Raw genomic sequence first — 19,788 nt, 5'->3', positions numbered from 1 at the left:
ATGTAGTACACTTCAAATGTGACCTTGACGTCAAAGGCAGTTGCTCTCGCCTTTCCTCTTGTGCCCATGTCTAGATGAAGGCTGTGTGACAAGTTCTGGGGCAGAGTGCTTGTGGCGGAGCCAGAAACTGAGTGTCGCGACCAGAGCCTCTTGATGGCACTATTTTGACTTGTATCCGTTTTAAAAACGAAAGGCACCTTGAGAGTTTGCTATCGAGAATCCCTCCCTCACATTTTTTACAGCCAGCCCTGCTCGCCCAACAAAGTGCAGCTCTGAACGTTACCAACCGCGGAGACATTCTCTCCATCTTGTCCGAATATCCTCCCAGTAAGGGCGCCGGTCGATCGGTAATTCCCCTCCCCTCCCCTTTGTTTTCACACACGCTTTGGAAAATAAACACGAAATGTCTATTTATAAAGTAACTATATCCGTAACAGGAAAGATGGAAAGTATTTTAAGCGTTAAATTTAACAGCTTTACGAGTGTCTGGTCTCAGGTGTCACTTTTGCCCGGGAGCTCCACGCGACCAGCAGCCGGAACGTTTGCAGCTTTTAAAAAAAACCGAACGCGAGCTCGCGGACCCCAACAAGCGACTCGCGCATTGGCTTCCTGGTTCGCTGCCGGCAAAGCGGACGTGAAGGAGAGGGGTGTGCGAGCGCTCCGAGCCGCTGATGTGACGAAAGAGAAAGGAATAACAAACTGCTGGCTGAGAGAGAGAGGAATAAACTGCTGGCTGAGAGAGAGAGGGAGAGAGAGAGGAATAAACTGCTGGCTGCACGGAGACCGAGAGAGAAGGTCCGAACGGCGTCAGCAGCACTCGTATAAATGATTCGCTCTGAAACCCTCGCTTTGTGAATAATCATATTCGTCAAAGCAGAAAACTTAATATAGAAGCATCATGCGGCTTTTCAGGTTTCTCATGAAAAACCCCATTCCCAACCAGATTGAATATTATTCTCGGTTCTCCCCATCTCCTCTATCGATAAAGCAATTCCTGGATTTCGGTAAGTTGAGTTTGTATTTGTGTGTGTGCGCGCCCGGTTATTGAGCATGTTAAGAGGTTGGTATTTTGGAAACAAAGATGCGATGGGTGGACGGGATGTTTATTGTGTGTCGGCGCTCTCTCTGTAGCTGAGTGGAGCCAGGGGAATGTGCGTGCTCCTCTGCTTTTACCCCATGGCGGTCCTTTTAATGGCTGCAGCTAGTTCCCCAAACACTTGTCTCCTCACTGCAGAGGGCGGGGGCTTGCCCGTTCGTTCACTGTAGGCGGTGAATTAAAAAAGTCAAAAGAAGTGCATTCCATCGGGAGATGAACACCTGGCAAGTAATCGGCGGCTCCAGTTTGTGCGGTGATGTGGTGAGAGGAGTTGTTGTCGGTGAAGCAGATGGGAAGAGCTGTGTTTCCGTCACATCCCCGCCGGGCCTGCTGAAAGCTGGTGGGAGCGGCAAAGTACCCCTGCACGTCCATAAAGGGAAAGTTCTAAAAGATGGAGATCCGATGCAGCGTAAAAGACATTAAACGTTAAAAGACATTACGTTCATAAAATGCGTATCACTGTACAATATGGCCCCGCCTCTTCCACCCCCACGACATGAATGTCACGAGTCTCTTTCGCAAACTGATGCACTTCATCTCGGAACTTTTGTAATGCGGAATAGAAACGTAATTTTAAAAAAAATTAGTCAGTATGTGTTTCAGACCAAACTTTATGTTCAAACACTGTTCAAACGTGTAGGCCAGGGACTTATGACCCTCGGGATAAGTTGGCACTGTATCCGAAGGCAGTAGCACCTGCGGGAGGCAGTAGAATGCTTTGTCACGAATAATCAAACTGCTTTAGTACTTTATCACTATATCCGCTTAATCCCAAACTGGCCAAGTGACAAATGGTAGACCCCAGTTCTTACCTGATTTGAAAAAGTAATCCACCACATGGTTTGATGAGTAGTAACATTGGGATTTATCATTTACGCATCATTACTTTGTTCTTGGGATGTTGCGTGCCTCTAGTTACCCTGAGAAGGTGGTGGGGACCACTTCAGAGGGCATTAAGATTCAGCACCAAGCTGTGGGACTGATTGTGTTCAATTTTGCAACTTGCCATGGTCAGATTGGAACTTATGTCCCCTGGGTTGCTAGTCCAGCTCCTTTTTGGCAGCAGATGTGCTTAGACAGGGGCAGAGACGGGCATTGTTATGGAGGTGGAAGTAGGTGGTCATTGTGATGGCTAGGATAAGGGGTCAGAAGATCAGCTTGTGGTCAAATGTGACACCGAGGTTGCCTACCTTGAAATAGTTCTTAAGATATAATATTCTTTTACTATCTTTTGTGACGGACCTGAGGATCCATCTTGTTTTGGATTGTAAGAGTTTCTGTGTTATAAAATAAACAAAATTAAACTTTTAAAATGGACTTTAGCCAGTGGTTCCTTAGGGAAGCTATTGTTTCTGTAGTGTGGAATGTGAAGTTAGGTTGTTTGGTTTGACGCCCAGTAGCCCTTTGAACTCTAACTAGGTTATATATCTTTTGCAAAACAGTGAATGTTTCATTTTGTGCATTGCTTTCAAGACAGGTGTTGAAGAATGCAAACTAGTAGACACAAGCTAATTGTGTGAATGCTATCCCATTGGGAGGCAGGGGCATCTCCTGCTGGGACAGGTGGCTATTGTCTGATGAGTGAGCTATTATAGATGAGCTTTGTTTTATAAAAACTTAGCTGAATGCCCTTTTATCTTTGAAATTTATTTTGATTGGCATTTGTGGTTAAGTGTAAAGATACCTTTCTTATCTTCCTTTGTATCAGTTTGGACATTGCTAGAGTGTACTAACACCCTAAATGTCTTTCAACTTAACTCCTAGCTAGTTCAATACCATTCATAGAGCACATATGTTGCTTATTCTTTTTTTTTCCAGTGTCCAGTACACTTATTCGTGTTAAATTTCATCTGCCATTGTTGCCCATTTGCAGATTTTATCTAGCAGCTTTTGAGATCCTTGGCTGCCTCAGCAATCTCAACTGCCCTTCCTAGTTTAGTGTCAGTGGCAAATTTGGCCCACTCCCACTGTGCATTTGAATCCAAATCATTTATCATGTTTTTTAAAAAAAAAGTAGGGGACCAACAATGTTATGTTCTATATATGGTGAAATCTGTAAATTGGGGACACCTAAGGTACTTACATCAGGTGTCCTTTATTTGCAGGCATTCCTGTTTTCAAAATGGTCATTGTATATAAAGTAAATTATTTGGAACTGTCAATGAGTGTCCCTTTTTTTGGAGATTTCCCTTTGTACAGGTTTCACTGTAATATATAATGTATAGGAGGAGTTCTTGAGAGGGGAAAGGAAACTGTTCAGTTTCATATTAGCAATCGAATCCTGTGATTTGAGAAGCAGTGATATTGTATCAAGTGATTTTAATGACAGTGTTGTGGTTTTATTTCATAATATATCCCCTATGGAAGCAACATAGCCTGTATATATTACAAATCATATATCACTGCACATAACTGTAGTGTCTCACTAATGTATAACTACATTAAAAGGCCATGGAATGCTCTATGGCATGGTAAGATTTTACTGTTCTTGGCCATGTCCTGTAATACTTTGCATCATATATGTGTTACCGAAATACTATCTCTGCATATGCATGCCACTTCAAAGGACTTGACCCACTCATTTACATAGAAGTACATAGAATGTACAGCACAGAAATAGGCCATTTGGCCCAACAGGTCCATGCCAGTGTTTATGCTCCACAAGAGCCTCCTCCCACCTTTCTTCATCTAACCCCATCAACATATCCTTCTATTCCTTTATCCGTGTGTTTATCTAGCTTCCCCTTAAATGCATCTATGCTAGTCACCTCTACAACTCCTTGTGGTAGTGAATTCCACATTCTAACTAGTCTCTGGGTAAAGAAATTTCTCGTGAATTCCCGATTGGATTTATTAGTGACTATCTTATATTTATGGCCCCTTGTTCTGGTCTTCCCCGCAAGTGGAAACGTCTTCTGTATGTCTACTGTATCAAACCCTTTCTTAAAGATCTCTATCAGGTCACCCCTCAGTCTTTTTTCTAGAAGAGAACCCCAGCCTGTTCAGTTTTTTCTGATAGGTATAACCTCTCAGTTCTGGTATCACCATAGTAAATCTTTTTTGCATTTTCTCCAGCCCTTCTCTATCCTTTTCATAATATGGAGACCAGAACTGTCCACAGTATTCCAAGTGTGATCTAACCAAGGTTCTATACAAGTTTTTTTAAAAATTCGTTCATGGGATGTGGGCGTCGCTGGCAAGGCCAGCATTTATTGCCCATCCCTAATTGCCCTTGAGAAGGTGACGGTGAGCCGCCGCCTTGAACCGCTGCAGTCCATGTGATGAAGGTACTCCCACAGTGCTGTTAGGAAGGGAGTTCCAGGATTTTGACCCAGCGACGATGAAGGAACGGCAATATATTTCCAAGTCGGGATGGTGTGTGACTTGGAGGGGAATGCGCAGGTGGTGTTGTTCCCATGTGCCTGCTGCCCTTGTCCTTCTAGATGATAGAGGTCGCGGGTTTGGGAGGTGCTGTCGAAGAAGCCTTGGCGAGTTGCTGCAGTGCATCCTGTAGATGGTACACACTGCAGCCAGGTTGCGCCAGTGGTGAAGGGAGTGAATGTTTTGGGTGGTGGATGGGGTGCCAATCAAGTGGGCTGCTTTGTCCTGGATGGATGTCGAGCTTCTTGAGTGTTGTTGGAGCTGCACTCATCCAGGCAAGTGGAGAGTATTCCATCACACTCCTGACTTGTGCCTTGTAGATGGTGGAAAGGCTTTGGGGAGTCAGGAGGTGAGTCACTCGCCGCAGAATACCCAGCCTCTGACCTGCTTTTGTATCCACAGTATTTATATGGCTAGTCCAGTTAAGTTTCTGGTCAATGGTGACACCCAGGATGTTGATGGTGGGGGATTCGGCGATGGTAATGCCGTTGAATGTCATGGGGAGGTGGTTAGACTCTCTCTTGTTGGAGATGGTCATTGCCTGGCACTTATCTGGGTTGTTTAACATAACTTCTTTGCTTTTCGTTTCTATCCCTCTGGAAATCAACCCCAGTGCTTGGTTTGCTTTTTTATGGCCTTATTAACCTGCGTCGTTACTTTTTAGTGATTTGTGTATCTGTCCTCCTAGCTCCCTCTGCTTCTCTACCCCATTTAGACTCTTATTTTCTAAGGAGTATGTGGCCTCCTTATTCTTCCTACCAAAATGTACCACCTCACACTTCCCTATATTGAAATTCATTTGCCAATTACATGCCCATTCTGTAGCTTTATTAATGGTCTTCCTGTATTTTGTCGCAATCCTCCTCAGTATTAACTCTACCCCCCAATTCAGTGTCGTCCGCAAATTTTGAAATTGTACTTCTGATTCCTGAATCCAAATTGATTACGTAAATGGTGAACAACTGTGGTCCTAGCACCGATTCTTTGCCAGTCTGAGTAACTACCTTTAACCCCTACTCCCGCTCTGTTTTCTGCTTTGTAGCCAGCTTGCTATCCATTCTGCTACTTGTCCCCTGACTCCACATGCTCTGATCTTAGTCGTGAGTCTACTATGCAGTACTTTAACGATGGCCTTTTGAAAATCCAAATATGTTATATCTACTGCATCACCCTTGTCTACCTTTTTCTGTTACTTCTGCAAAGAGTCCAGTATGGTTGGTCAAGCATGACCTTCCCATATGAAATCAGTGCTGACTATTCTTTATTATATTTTTGGTTTCTAGATGTATTTCTATTACATCTTAGGAAAGATAATGGAATCCTTACTCAATCACCGATGTTAAGCAAATTGGTCTAATAGGTTTTTGGAAGTACAATGAAGAAATTTGACTTTAAATTCAATGTCTGGGATTTGCCAGTTGTGCACTAGCTAGGCCATGATTCCCCACCCCTAATTGGTTTTAATAGACAGGGAAATTGGGGTCTGGTGAGCACATAAATGCAAAATGCTGACCATTGTGTTCCTTGCATATATAAATAACAGTACATTGTTGTAAGCCATGACTCAGTGGTAGCACTCTCGCCTTTGAGTCAGAAGGTTGTGGGTTCAAGGCCCATCCCAGAGACTTGATCACATAATCTAGGCTGACATTTCAGTGGAGTACTGAGGGAATGATTTTTGTGGAGTCAGGAGGACCATTAACTCCCTCTATAACTTTCCTGGACCTGCTGGGCTCCAAAGTGGAACCACCAGATTTTCAGCTCCCTCCGATCAGCAAACTGCACCAAATGTGCAAGCAGCTCACCAACGGAATGGTAATGAGTCTCGACCTTTAAAATTTATCAGGCCTCTCCCCAACAACATCGCGCAGGCATTTCGAACAATCCGCGTCTGCTGCAATCAAAAATCGGCCCTTTGACATCCAGGGAACATTTGGTAATTGGCCAGGAGCCATTTGGCAGTGGTTTGCTTGTAAAATTGTACCATTTGCGTGTTGATTCCATTGTTGATATATGTGGAAAAGTAAATATCTGTAACTTACAACTGAATTGAGTGGTTCAGATATGTATATAAATCAGATCACCTAATTTATTTACCAATGTCATTTGAATCCAGAGATATGTTTACAAATTTTAACCTATTCCTTGGTATTTGCTGAGTTACACATTTTGTGTAGCTTAAAAATGGTGAAATACAGTTACAAAAATTCTTTACTATTATAAGTTTTTTAAAAACAAAATAGCACTTATAGCACCTTTCATGTCCTCAGGATGTCCCATAGCACTTTACAGTTGAAGTAGGGAAATGTAGCACCCAATTTGCACATAGCGAAGTCCTGCAAACAGTAATGAGATAAATGACCAATTAAACTGTTTTAGTCATGTTAGTTGAGGGATAAATGTTGGCTAGGACACCAGGAGAACTCCCCTGTTACTTTTCGAAAAGTGCCATGGGATCTTTTACATCCACCTCAGTTTAATATCTTATCTGAAAGATGGCACGTCCGACAGTGCAGCACTCTCTCAGCACTGTAGTGTTAGCTGAGATTATGTGCTGAAGTCCTGGAGTGGGGCTTGAACCCATGACCTTCTGACTTAGAGGTGAGAGTGCTACCACTGAACCAAGGCTGACATTTGCACACAGTATCACGAATAATATCTTTTTTTTGTATAACGTGCTCAGTAATACCCCATTATCCTATTGCACAAGTTCAGTGCACCCATTACTTTATGGGAAGCAATCTAGCTTTAGTTTTTTTATAAACAAAGTTTTATTGGTGATTAGTGGGTGTTTGAGAATAAGTGATAAATTTGTCATGTAATCTTATCTTCCAATCTACTTTGAATCGCTATATTTTTTGGTTATGGCAATTCACAGATGTCCCAGTGCTTCCTAAAATATTGTAGCATATATACAAGTTAATACAGTGGATTAGGAAAAGTTGGTCTGCATAATTATATTGTGCAAATATATTTGAATTGCCCTTATTTTACAATAAACTAGTAACATGCATTAGGTATTGTATCAAAGTACATTCCACACAGTTGTCCCATAATCTGAAAAGCAAAGAACAGGGGCAGCACATTTTTTTCAAAGAACTACCCAAATTTATAAAGAGTAAAATAATTAAGGAGAATTCTCATTGACTTTTTAAAAAAAAAACTTTTAAGTTGAGTCTCTCATTCTGCTCCTGTGAGATGGCCAACACTGAGTGACCCAAAGCGACTCCGTAGTAAAAATGTCCCATAACTTTAGGTCAGCCTGAGTGTCGCCTGACCCTGGGATACCCATGTCACTGGTAAATTTGATTCCCAGGTTCAGGTGGCTCTCTGATTGTTTGAAGTTACAGTCCACGTTGTTTCCCATTCAGCACCTTCAGAACATGTGGGGAAGCTCTCTGTCAGTGATGCCACTGAAATGGCCTAGTTGGGAGAAAATGTTTATCCCCTGATATCTTAACCAAGTGGCTATAATTTATATGTAAACCTTTATGATGAGTGTTCACAGGCTATTCTTCTAGGGGGCGTCAGGAGAGGCACCGCAGCCAAGCTCAATGTCGGCATTTCCATAAATAGCAATCAGAGAGAGAGCCCTCCCTAATCCAAGAGTTTTGAGGCTAATTGTCATCCGAGCTGAGATCAGGTAATTGAGCACAGATCAGAGATTGAATCTAGGACCTGCTCTGCTGAGTGGCTGCACGGACCTGCGCTGCTGAGTGGCTGCACACACCAGCAGGGGACTCGATAGGGGGCATGGCCAGCACTACTTAAAGGCAGCTGCACCTCTTAAACAGGAGGTGCACTGTGGCTGAAGAAAGTGTATTGTCAATTTAATCGGTGTTGGAAGAGAAGTAATAATGTCTCGACCTGCGAGAGAGCGTGCGCCAAGGTTCTCAGATGACACACTAGAGGCCTTGGTGGACGTACGGCGGGCCATCCTGTATCTAGAGGGTGGCAGGAGGCCCTGCAGAAACATGCTGCGAAGGCAGTGGGACGAAGTGGCGCTGGAAGTGAATGCCAGGAGTATTGCACCACGTGTGTGGATGCAGTGCAGGAAAATGTTCAATGATTTGACACAAGTGGTCACGGTGAGTGAATTCAACTGTCAAGTCGCATATCCTACCAACTGCACCACTGCTCCACACACGACACCACCTGTCACCCACCCACCAACAATTGCTTTCCATCCGTACACAACGCTGCACTTCGGATGCTGCATCTTACGTTCGCGTAGTACCACTCTTGCAAGCCACACACCCACAACTCCCAGGTCTCTCACACTGGCAGCTATTTAATCATGACAGCCACATCACTCAAACACCTTGCAGGACACTCGCTGACACACTTCCCTCTGTCTTGCAGGAGAAGATGATGCATAACATCCGGCAGCAGGAAAGACCTGGGGGAGGACAAGCCCGCCTAAATGTCCTCACCCCCGTGGAGGAGACAGTGCTGTCCTTCACTGGGCGGGCCATCGCTGCAGCCGTGGCCACTGACTATGCTGGAGGTTTCAATGATGAGGGTCTCTGCATACCTAATTCTCCTTCTCGTTTCCCACATCTCCCACCTCGAACTTGGCACAGGACTTTGCGCAGAGCTCGGAGCCTATCCTTTCCCACGTGGAATGGGTGGTCACCTCCATCAGCACACCTGTGGAACCTACCATGATGCAGCACCTGATGGCCGATGTTACAGCTTCCATTACATCACAGACATCTGCCATCCAAGGTCAAACTGGTGCATTTGGAGCTCAGACTGCTGCGTTACAGGCTCAGACTGGTCTGGGTTCCACTGTGGAACGGGGCTTCCAGGGCATTAAAGCACTCCAGGGATCTGTTGTCCAGCAGATCATCTGGAGTGCTGAGGTGCCGCTCCGTGCGAGTGGCAGTGGTGCCATGGCAGACGAACCTGCTGTCCTCTCTCAGGATGACAGCATTCCTGCTGCCACCAGTGCCCTTGCTGTTGCCTGTCAGCCAGCCAGGCCAGACTGCTGCAGCCCATGCCGAGATGATGCCATCTGAAGCCGGGCCCTCCCAACCCAGAGCTGCTCAAGGTCGTCCTCCACAACTGTCTGCACGCTCCTCAATTGATGATCAACAGCCTTCCACTACCCATGCTCCAACCACTGGGAATGCATCTCGTAGGAGCTCTAGGAAAGGCAAAAGCACTTGGACGACAGGGACTGAGGGAATGCACAAGGGTGAATAGTGCAATGTGTATACTTGAGTTAATGAGTAACGTTATAAATATGTATTTTGGCAATTTTTTATTTACGCAATGAGCTGCGGGAGGAAGCAATTTGTAATCATATAGAGGACAATTTGATGGTCATGTGGGAGAGGAAAGGTGAGGAGTGTAGGACTTTTGGTGACTTGGGAGGTGTCGTTGAGATTACTGATATCGCTCATTAATAAGTGAGCCCTGACAGACAGGGCCTGTGCACCTTGTTGCCCCCTTGCCTCTTCCTCCTCTGCCTCTGGCTCAGGGTCTCGCCGAATAGGCGATGGCAAGGGCTGTTTTCTCACAAGGGCAAGGTTGTGCAGCTTGCAGCACAACGTCAAATCTTGACACCCTCTCAGCTGAGTGCTGCAGGGCTCCTCCAGAACAGGCAGCGGAAGTGTTGCTGTAGGACGCCTATGGTGTGCTCAATGATGTTTTGTGTGGCCGCATGGCTCTTATTGTAGACCTGCTCTGCACGTGTGCGTGCATTTCTGACTGGAGTCATGAGCCACTTCATGAGGGGATAGCCCTTGTCGCCCAATTGCCAGCCTTTGACTTGCTGTGCTGGTTGAAAAATAGGAGGGGCGTTGGACTGCCGCATAATGAAGGCATCATGACTGTTGCCAGGGTAGCAGGCATTGACCTGCATGATACGCTGTGTGTGGACGCACACCAGCTGCACATTGAGGGAGTGGGACCCCTTTCAGTTCATGAAGATGGCCGAGTTGAGATGTGGAGCACGCATGGCAATTATACGTGCAGTCAATAGCACCCTGCACCATGGGGAAGCCTGCAATGCAAGCAAACCCTCCTGCTCACTCATTCTGCTCCTCTCTGTCAAGAGGGAATGTGATGAATCTGTTGCACAGCTCGTACAGAGCTTTTGTGATCTCCCTTATGCAATAGTGCACTGCAAACTGCGAGATGTTGTATATATCGCCAGCAGCAGCCTGAAAGGATCCAGAGCTATAAAAGTTCAGCGCTAGGGTTACCTGCGCAGCCACAGGCGATGCTGTTCTTGCCCTGCTCTGAGGCTGCAGCAGTTGACAAATCTCGATCACAACCTCTTTTGTGAGCTGCAGCTGTCGGCTGAACTGATCTTCACTCAGGTTGAGGTAAGAGAATTGGTCCCTGAAGGCCATCATTGGTTATGGCCTCCTGCTCTGCCTCCTCCTCCTTCCTCTTTTCGCAGCTTGACCTGCTCTGTGTGGCCTCTCTGCATGTTCCCAGTTGTGTAAAATGCCCAACGGGAGCTCTAGCAAACCACCCATGGATGGGCAGCAACCTTGTTCAGCACACTGTTTTAAATGCCACCAACAGTAATGCAGGACCAGCCAAACCACACTCTATATAACATTGCAACTTTCTTCAAGTATAGGAGACCTCCAAAAACAGGGACAAATGCATCAGCAGCCAGAAGCAATAATCCTGCAACGCCTGCATGCTCCCTTTAAATAGCACTGGTGGGGGGTCCTCCAGGCAGTCGAAGACGTGTTCAGTTGTGCGAGGTTAAGACAGTGCGTTGGCTAGAGTGTTGAGTTCCAAAATCGTATCTGTCCCTTTAAATCAGCATTGCACACTGATCTACCACATATTCTCCCTACTTTACAAGGTGCATGGTGCCGGTGTTCGTTACCTGTGCGTGCGCAAACACCTTTAACGATATGGCGTTGGGCGCACATCACACTGGAAGTGTGAGCGTGAATTCCAGACGCCATGTTGGATCCTTAGGAGTCCGTGTAGTGCCTACACACCGGGCTCTATGTGGCCCAATTTAGAGCCCATCTTCTTGTTTTAATGTAGCGGGTGATGTCCCTTGTTTTAAGAAAGATGACAATATACATAACTAATGGACAGAAATTGCTTGGAGCGGCGAACCAACAGTGCTCGCCGCTCCATAGATTTATACTGTTCTCTTTGGGCACTTCCACGGAGAAGAGCCCAGCATCAGTTCAAGTGAAGCTAGGACCCTGGGAGAAGCGAGAGGATTACACTCGCCCCTCGACCAATCAGCTTGCAGCATTTTTGACAAGCTGCGTAACTCTGCAAGTTTCCAACGTTAAAACCAGGAAGTGAAAGGTGCAACATTAAAATCGTTGTAAAACAGTTATAGACTGTGGGGGGAAAAAAGAGGGTAAGAAATAATTCAATTAAATAAGAGACAGAAGGGAAAAGTAAAAAAAAAAGTTTCAATTTAAAAAACATTTAATGATCAAAAACAATTAAAATAAGGAGTAATGAGACTCCACATTTTTAAAAGTTAATTTTTAGTTGTTTGGCAGTCATTAAAGTTTAGTTTAGATCTGGTATTTTTAAGCGTACCTGTTTTGTGGTGATACCAGTTACTTTCCAGGTGGGCAGATGAGCAAGTTGGCACTTTTTCAATGATTTTCCTGATTGCAGCGGGTGATATCCCTTTAATTCAAAGCTGTCATATAGCCGACAAACCGGTAGGAGTAAGATCCCGGATTTCCGCGTTTCACTGCGCATGTGCGAGCGCCAGATCATGCTCCTCCATTTCGCCACTAACAATGATAAGCACTGCTGAGCTCACCGCTATTTTGCAAGCAATTTCTGCCCCAATGTGTGTCTCAAACACAACTTGTTGTCTCATTTTCTGTTGGGTAGAGCAAACATCGAGCAGATGTTTTACGTAGGACTCTATCTGTGACTTTGCAAATGGGATAATGCTGGCCACAATCCATTGTCCCCATTCAGGATGAAGCATAAAATGGGGCAGCAAGATACGATAAGACACTAAGAAGTTCAGAGAGCTCCATTTAAGACTTTCAGAATAATGGCGCTCTAAGTAGAATATACTTGCGCATTAAGACGTAATTGACTCTGACTCCTATGGGACGATTTGCATTTGGACTCCTTGTTGACCATTTAATTTTCAACAACAAAAACAAATTTCAAAAGTTTTTTTAAAACTTCCTGTGCTAAGGTTTGAAGTATTTATTTGGATACCTAGGTTTTGTTAATAAAATATAAACTGACATTTACTTTGAATTGTTTTTTTAAAACTTGGAACATTTCGATCCTCTTGTTCTACTCTAATGTATTTAGTTCAATACAAAGGTAGGAACGTTGTACAAACCGAGAATTCATATCACTTGTCTGAAATGTCAAGAGTGTTTCTTATTCAGTGGATTTGTTTGCATAACTTATTTTGGATGTCCAGTACTGTTTCTGTCAATGCTTCTAATTAGCATGTCATAGGCTGGCCTAAACTTCTATTTCTGACTAATTACCACTGCAAATACATCTGCTTTAAAGCTGACATTTTGTGAAAAAAAAATCTGAATTGTTACTGGTAATTAGAAGTAAGATCTCATGCCACCACTGATGACATTTATTTATGTTCTTTTAATTACAGTGCCAAAATCTCATGGAATTAGTTGAAATTTCTAACTCCCTGACAAGTTATTAAAGCATAGGGTTGCTGTGGCTCTACTTGCCCATGATTTCCAATTTAAACCCCGACCAATGGGATTTTCAGGCTGACTAACAAAATCTTCAAGGGAGGAGATATAATTCTTTTACATAAAGAATGGGAGACATTAGACAAAGATGTTTTACAATGACCCAGGCTGAATCAAAATCATTATAGTAATCTTGCAATATTTGTATTTTATACTGCATTTATTTAAACAGTCAGTGTAAATTATTGAGTACAAAATTTACTGCACACCTGAATAGGAGCAACAATCAGGTCCATGATACTCTGGATTTATTCAGTTCCTTTTGCTTGTAGGATAAATTCTGTATTCAACTGCTAGCCAAGCAAGGAAGTCGTGCTAAACCTTTATAAATCACTGGTTAGGCCCCAGTTGGAGTATTGTGTCCAATTCTGGGAACCACACTTTAGGAAGGATGTCAAGGCTTAGAGAGGGTACAGAGGAGCTTTACTAGAATGGTACCAGGAATGTGGGATTTAAGTTATGTGGAGAGAGTAGAAAAGCTGGAGATGTTCTCCTTAGATCAGAGAAGGTTATGGGGAGATTTGATAGAAGTGTTCAAAATGATGAACGGTTTTGATAGAGTTAGTGAAGAGAAACTGTTTCAAGTGGCAGACAGGTCGGTGACCAAAGGACACAGATTTAAGGTAATTGGCAAAAGAACCAGAGGCGATATGAGAATTTTTTCCACGCAGTGAGTTGTTGTAATTTGGAATGCATTGCCTAAAAGGGTGGTGGATGCTGATTCAGTAGTAACTTTCAAAAAGAAATTGGATAAATACTTGAAGGGGAAAACTGTGCAGGGCTATGGAAAAAGAGCAGAGGAGTGGGACTAGCTCTTTCAAAGAGCTAGCAAAGGCATGATAGGCCGAATGGCCTCCTTCTGTGCTATATCATTCTATGATTATGACAAGGATTGACTTTTTTTGAATTCCTTCCAAACCGGCTTCACCTCTGTATCCATTTAACTCTAGTAAATCCAAAACCCTGCAGCCCATGTCTTTTTGTGCACTAGATTATGCACTCCCATCCTTACCAAGCTCCACTGTCCCTATTCCCTAGCAAATTGATTTTATTCACCCTAACAGAATGATCTTCTCCAACTGAATGTCCCATCCCCTCACCACTCTGACTTGCTCCTTTGTTTCCTTTTCTGTTCTTGCACAGAATCTAATTATATTGTGGTCACTGCTTCCCAAATGTTCCTGTACTTTTTAAGTGAGATACATGCTCTTATTTCATCACCCAGAACCAAGTCAAGCAGTGCTCTTTTCCTTATTGAGTAGCATCTCATTGACTGAGAAAACAGTCCTGAACACACAGCAAAAAAAATTCCTTTTCACCATAAGCATTTTCCTCATCCCAGTCTGTGTTTGGATAATTTAAATATCCTACAATTGTAAATCTATTGTTACTACACACCTCTCTAGTATGTCTACAAATTTCATCCTTAGATGTTAAGAGGCTGTTTTCCCCTGCCTGGAGAGTCCAGAACTAGGGGTCATAATCTCAAGGTAAGGGGTCGGCCATTTAGGACTGAGATGAGGAAAGATTTCTTCACTGAGGGTTATGAATCTTTGGAATTCTCTACCCCAGAGGGCTGTGGATGCTCAGTCATTGAGTATATTCAAGACTGAGATCGATAGATTTTTGGAAACCAAGGGAATGAAGGGGGGCAGGGCGGGAAAGTGGAGTTGAGGTAGAAGATCAGCCATGATCTTATTGAATGGTGGAGCAGGCTCGAGGGGCCGTATGGCCAACTCCTGCCCCTATTTCTTATGTTCTTATCCTCTATTTCCTTTCCAGTGTTCAATGGCCTATAATATACTTTCAATAATGTGACCAATCCTTGCTATTCCTAAACTAAATCCCAAGGGATGCAGTTTGGGCCATTTATCAAAGCACTAGAGCATGAGAATTTCAATATGGTCTTGAGTTAAGACCACTGACTGTTCTGCCTTTCTTCTTTACCCATCCCTCCTGAAAGTTTTATACCCAAATGCATTCAATTGCTGATCCTGACCCACCAGTTGCTACATTTCAGTTGCTGCTATTATGTCATCATTTGCTATTTTAATCTATGAATCCAATTTCCCAATTTTGTTATACTCTTTGCATTAATATATACATTTTAGTTTGGATTTTCTTGGTATGTTATATTTTCCTTTTTTCCCCTTATCACGTCCTGATTTCTTTTAGATTATCTTGTCATATTTAACCTGTTTCTACCTTCTCGTTATCCATATTCATAAAAACATATGTACCCATCCCTGTCTAAATGTTTGCTTGTAAAAATGCAACTAGTAAGAGCTAGACTTCTGATATTTTATTAGCCTTATGTCATACAAATATAAAAATTATAGTACAAGTGATCAAGGGTCGAATTCCATTATTATTATTGGTTGGGCTTGCTTTCTTCTGCTGGCCTTGGAGCGATTATTCCAATTGCTCGAGCTGACAACGATGACTGCTCCCCTTTCCATACAATATTGCTGGTGTTTCCAAAGTGCTGAAGTCCAGAATTTTCACCCATGTTGTACAACATTTTAGCAGATAACAATAAGCAGTAACCAAGGAAGTAAAGCGCACACAACAATCAAAAAATACTTGCACACTCTGCTTTTCGTCTTACCATTTTACCAACAAACGCACAGCAAGTTTAAAGTATACATGCATACGCCGTGCGAATGAGTATTGAGATCACATGTCCAATGATGGTGTCTATTACTCTTTTTATTTACTAATCAAAAATGCAATTAACCACATCTGGATTCCCAATTAGTTACATGTGGCTAGTGGCTAATCTATTGGTCAATAGATTACATACTGGAGTACATACTGGAATAAACCAGTTTTAATTTTGCATATAAGTTCATTACCTGTAATTTGATCTTGAGATTTTGAGGGCTTAAAATAAATATGTATCTTTTTGGAATCTAGTATTCTTTTATGCCAAAAGCATCAGTTTCCAGGCACGGTGAGGAGACGTATCAGTGAAGATATTTGCTGTACATTCAATTTCCTATATAGCAGCAAATGATTTTTCCTTGTAAACAGACATCCTCCCCCAAAACTATAGGGAAACCTAGTGATCCAAATTGAGTTTGCTACTTTTTGGCTTCTTGCCTGATCCATTAATAGCATATGACAGTATTTTGGATTTGGATTGGCAGGCCAGCCATCATTAATTCCTGATAAAGGGCCTGTAAATTGAATGACTCTTAAATTCTTAATTGGTCAAAAAAAACATTAGATGATAAATTTCAAGTTGTTAACTGTCACAAAAACAGAATTAAAAATGAATCAAAAATGTAACACTGGCTCCTCCTCATCTATGTATTAAAGTAGGTTTAACAGATATACCTTGGTTACAAAAATGTTCACTAAAAATTCATATTTGTTCTTCAGTTGAATTAATGCGTCATTATTTAATAATAGAATGCTGCATTCATTCACCCGAACATCGTATATCAGGGTAATGGGATAAGAGTTTGCACCTACAGTTCACCACAAGGCAGGTTCCAAGTATCCATTATGGTACAAGCGAAGGTCTTGTGGAAAATTAGAAGGCTTGCTTTCTAACCTTTATTCCATGGCATCCTAAAACTACTAGCAGTTTCCTTTTTTAATACAATATACCATTGCAATTTTTTTTTAAATCACACTGTTGCTGTACAATCCTGTGTGCCAAGTTCTTCCACCTCACCTCAGCTAGCTCACTCCTCATCTTCTAAAATCTGCCCTAATCCAATCTGGTGTCCTAGTTTTTGTACTGACTTTTTCCCTTTCTAGTTGGATCTTAAATCTTATTTTATTTTTGTCGCTACTTCCACGGTACTCACCCAGATTCAGCTGATCTATTTTATTACTCATAATCAGATCTAGCAATGCCTACCCCCTTGTAGGCCTACAAACATACTGCTTGAGGAAGGAGTCCAGTACTGATTTTAGGAATTCCATTCCATTTTCTCCATTTATCCATTTTCTATCCAGTCAATAAGTGGATAATTAAAATCTCCCAGAGCAATAATTTTGTTATTCCTACTCATGCCTCTAACCTGACTGCAAGGGCTCGATTTTAGGGTCGGGTTACCTGCGGGTTTCCAGCGGGGGGGCCCCGAAAATCCCGATCTCCGATCACGTGACCGGATTCGGACGAAATCCCGGCCACTTCCGGGTACCGCGCTGACGTGCGGGGCTGCGCGCGCAAGCCCCGCTGGTGGGAATCCCGCAGGCAATTAAAGCCAGCGGGGTTCCACTTGAGAGCACTTAACTTGCTTGTTGTGGTCAGTTAATGAGCTGAAGCAGCTGTCAAAAGAGGAAGTGTGGGATTTTACGGTCAAAGCAGTCAGTTTCCCACACTGGGGGAAACAGGACCCTTCAAACCAGGCGTGTTGCAGCCAGCAGCCTGTGCCAGGTGCCAAGGTGCGCTCCACGGGGGAGCGCCCTCACCCACGCAGGAGGCCACCGCGTCACATAGGGCAACCCCTGCCCTCCACCAACCCCCGCCAAGCCAGAGGACAGACCGACACGAAACCGCAGCCCCAGTCCGAGGACCCACCCACCTACCCTGCACAACCCCTCACACCAACACCTGCCAGATGGGTGGTGCGTTGACATCGTCGGAGGACGAACAGGATGACCAGCCCCAGCAGCCTCACAGTCCACGCCGTCCGCCTCGGAGAGGTGGGGCCCCCCAACACGGTGCTGCGGCACACCCACCTGCACAGCAGGAGGGAGGGCAACCGCAGAGAGAGATGCGTCGCAGGAGGCACTACCCTCCGCACAGGGTGTACAGAGCGAGGCTCAGCTTCATGGACCTCTCCGAGGAGCAGTGCATACGGAGGCTCAGAGTCAATCGCCAGGTAGTCGCCGACATCTGCAGCCTCCTTAACGACGAGCTGCTCCCTGATGGACCAAGCAGCATCTTCTTACCTGTCGCCGTCAAAGTCACCACTGCCCTCAACTTCTTCGCATCCGGTTCCTTCCAGGGTGCCACCGGGGACATCACCGGGGTCTGTCAGTCCTCTGCACACAAGTGCATAAGGCAGGTCACCGATGGGTTGTTCCGCAGGGCCTCCCACTACATCAACTTCGCCATGGACGAGCGCAGCCAGATGGAGAGGGCGGTTGGATTCCATGCCATGGCCGGCTTCCCACGGGTGCAGGGTGTAATCGACTGCACCCACATCGCAATACGGGCACCTCCGCATGAGCCAGGGCTGTTCATCAACAGGAAGGGGTATCACTCCATGAACGCCCAGCTCATCTGTGACCACCGCCAGAGATTCCTACACGTGTGCGCCAGATACCCCGGCAGCTGCCACGATGCCTTCGTCCTCAGGGAGTCCGCCGTCCCGCCCATCCTGCAGGCACCCAACGCCGGCAACGGCTGGCTCCTCGGCGACAAGGGGTATCCCCTCCACACGTGGCTCATGACACCTCTGAGGAACCCCATCACCGAGCCGGAGCGTCGGTACAATGACAGCCACACTGCTACCAGGTCTACAATTGAGCAGACCATAGGGCTTCTCAAGATGCGCTTCAGGTGCCTTGATCGTTCTGGGGGAGCGCTCCAATACACACCATTCAGAGTGGGACGAATCATAGTTGTCTGCTGTGCCCTGCACAACATGGCCCAACAGAGAGGGGTGCCGCTGGAGGAGGCCCCATCCACACCCGCCACCCACATTGAGGAAGGCGAGGGCGAGGAGGAGGAGGAGGAGGAGGCGGAGGCGGAGGAGGAGGAGGAGGACGCGCCCGAGGATGTTGGACGACCCATGCGCCGAGCCGCGACTCACCGGGATGGTCGCCGGGCCAGGGACGCACTCATACGTCAACGGTTCTCCTAGAGTCAGACACTGCGAGGCGCTCGCATCTCCTCACCTGCACATGCGAGCGGCCATACCAGCCCCCTCCACTGAAGAGTGCTGCCAGTAATCCTGCACCCACAGCAGTGTGCCCAATGGGTGGCAGCAGGTGTTCGCCGTCATGATGGCCTCCACGGAACGCAACTACTGCACAAGCCGCGGAAGAATGGACGAGAGGTGGCAGGAGTGGTGAGAATAGACTATTTAATATGTGGAATGTGACATCATTTAAGAAACAAAGTACAAAATAATAAACACCCTGGTGTATTCCCTTTGTGATTATAAGGCCTTTGGAATTCTTCTCCGGGAACCCCTACGTGGTGCTACCCCTGTGGCTCCAGCAGAGGTAGTGGCAGGTTGCTCGTCTTCTTGCCTTGACCGGGTAGATGCTTTTGGCGGACGGCCCCTGGGTTTCGGTGCCCGTGAGGGCACCTCCACAGACTGCTCCTCCTGCACCGGGGCAGGGGCAGACTCGGCCACCTGGAGAGGAGGCACCATTGCGGGTGCTGGTTGAGAGGTGGGCGACGGGTGGGACGTGGGGACGCCTTGAGAGGCGTCCCCGCTTCCATGTCCCCGGTCACCATCATCCCTCTCTTGGCCTCGGCCCACATCACCCCTTCCACCCTGCTGGACGGCAGTTTGGATGGCATGTGTGAGGCCTTGCAAGGCCACCCCTAGTGTATCCCTCAGCCTGTTGGTGGCGTCGGAATGTTGCTCACCCTGAATCCGTACAGACGTTGTGAGGGCCTGCAAGGACTCG

At 45.3% G+C, this 19,788-nt stretch overlaps 1 protein-coding gene across 1 annotated transcript in view; it reads left to right on the top strand.

Annotated features, from left to right (window-relative positions):
- The first annotated feature begins 277 nt into the window (after nucleotides 1-277).
- pdk3a (pyruvate dehydrogenase kinase, isozyme 3a) overlaps nucleotides 278-19,788 on the top strand; it is a 72,240-nt gene continuing 52,729 nt past the window's right edge. Inside the window, exon 1 of the mRNA XM_067992812.1 lies at nucleotides 278-1,004. Coding sequence (XP_067848913.1) covers nucleotides 899-1,004 — 106 coding nt within the window. The 5' untranslated portion in view covers nucleotides 278-898. The remainder of the gene's footprint in view (nucleotides 1,005-19,788) is intronic.

Source organism: Heptranchias perlo, chromosome 11 (assembly GCF_035084215.1).
Source record: "Heptranchias perlo isolate sHepPer1 chromosome 11, sHepPer1.hap1, whole genome shotgun sequence".
Classification (NCBI taxonomy): Eukaryota; Metazoa; Chordata; class Chondrichthyes; order Hexanchiformes; family Hexanchidae; genus Heptranchias; species Heptranchias perlo.
Note: the sequence above shows the minus strand (reverse complement) of the source record. Positions and strands in the feature narration are given on the sequence as shown.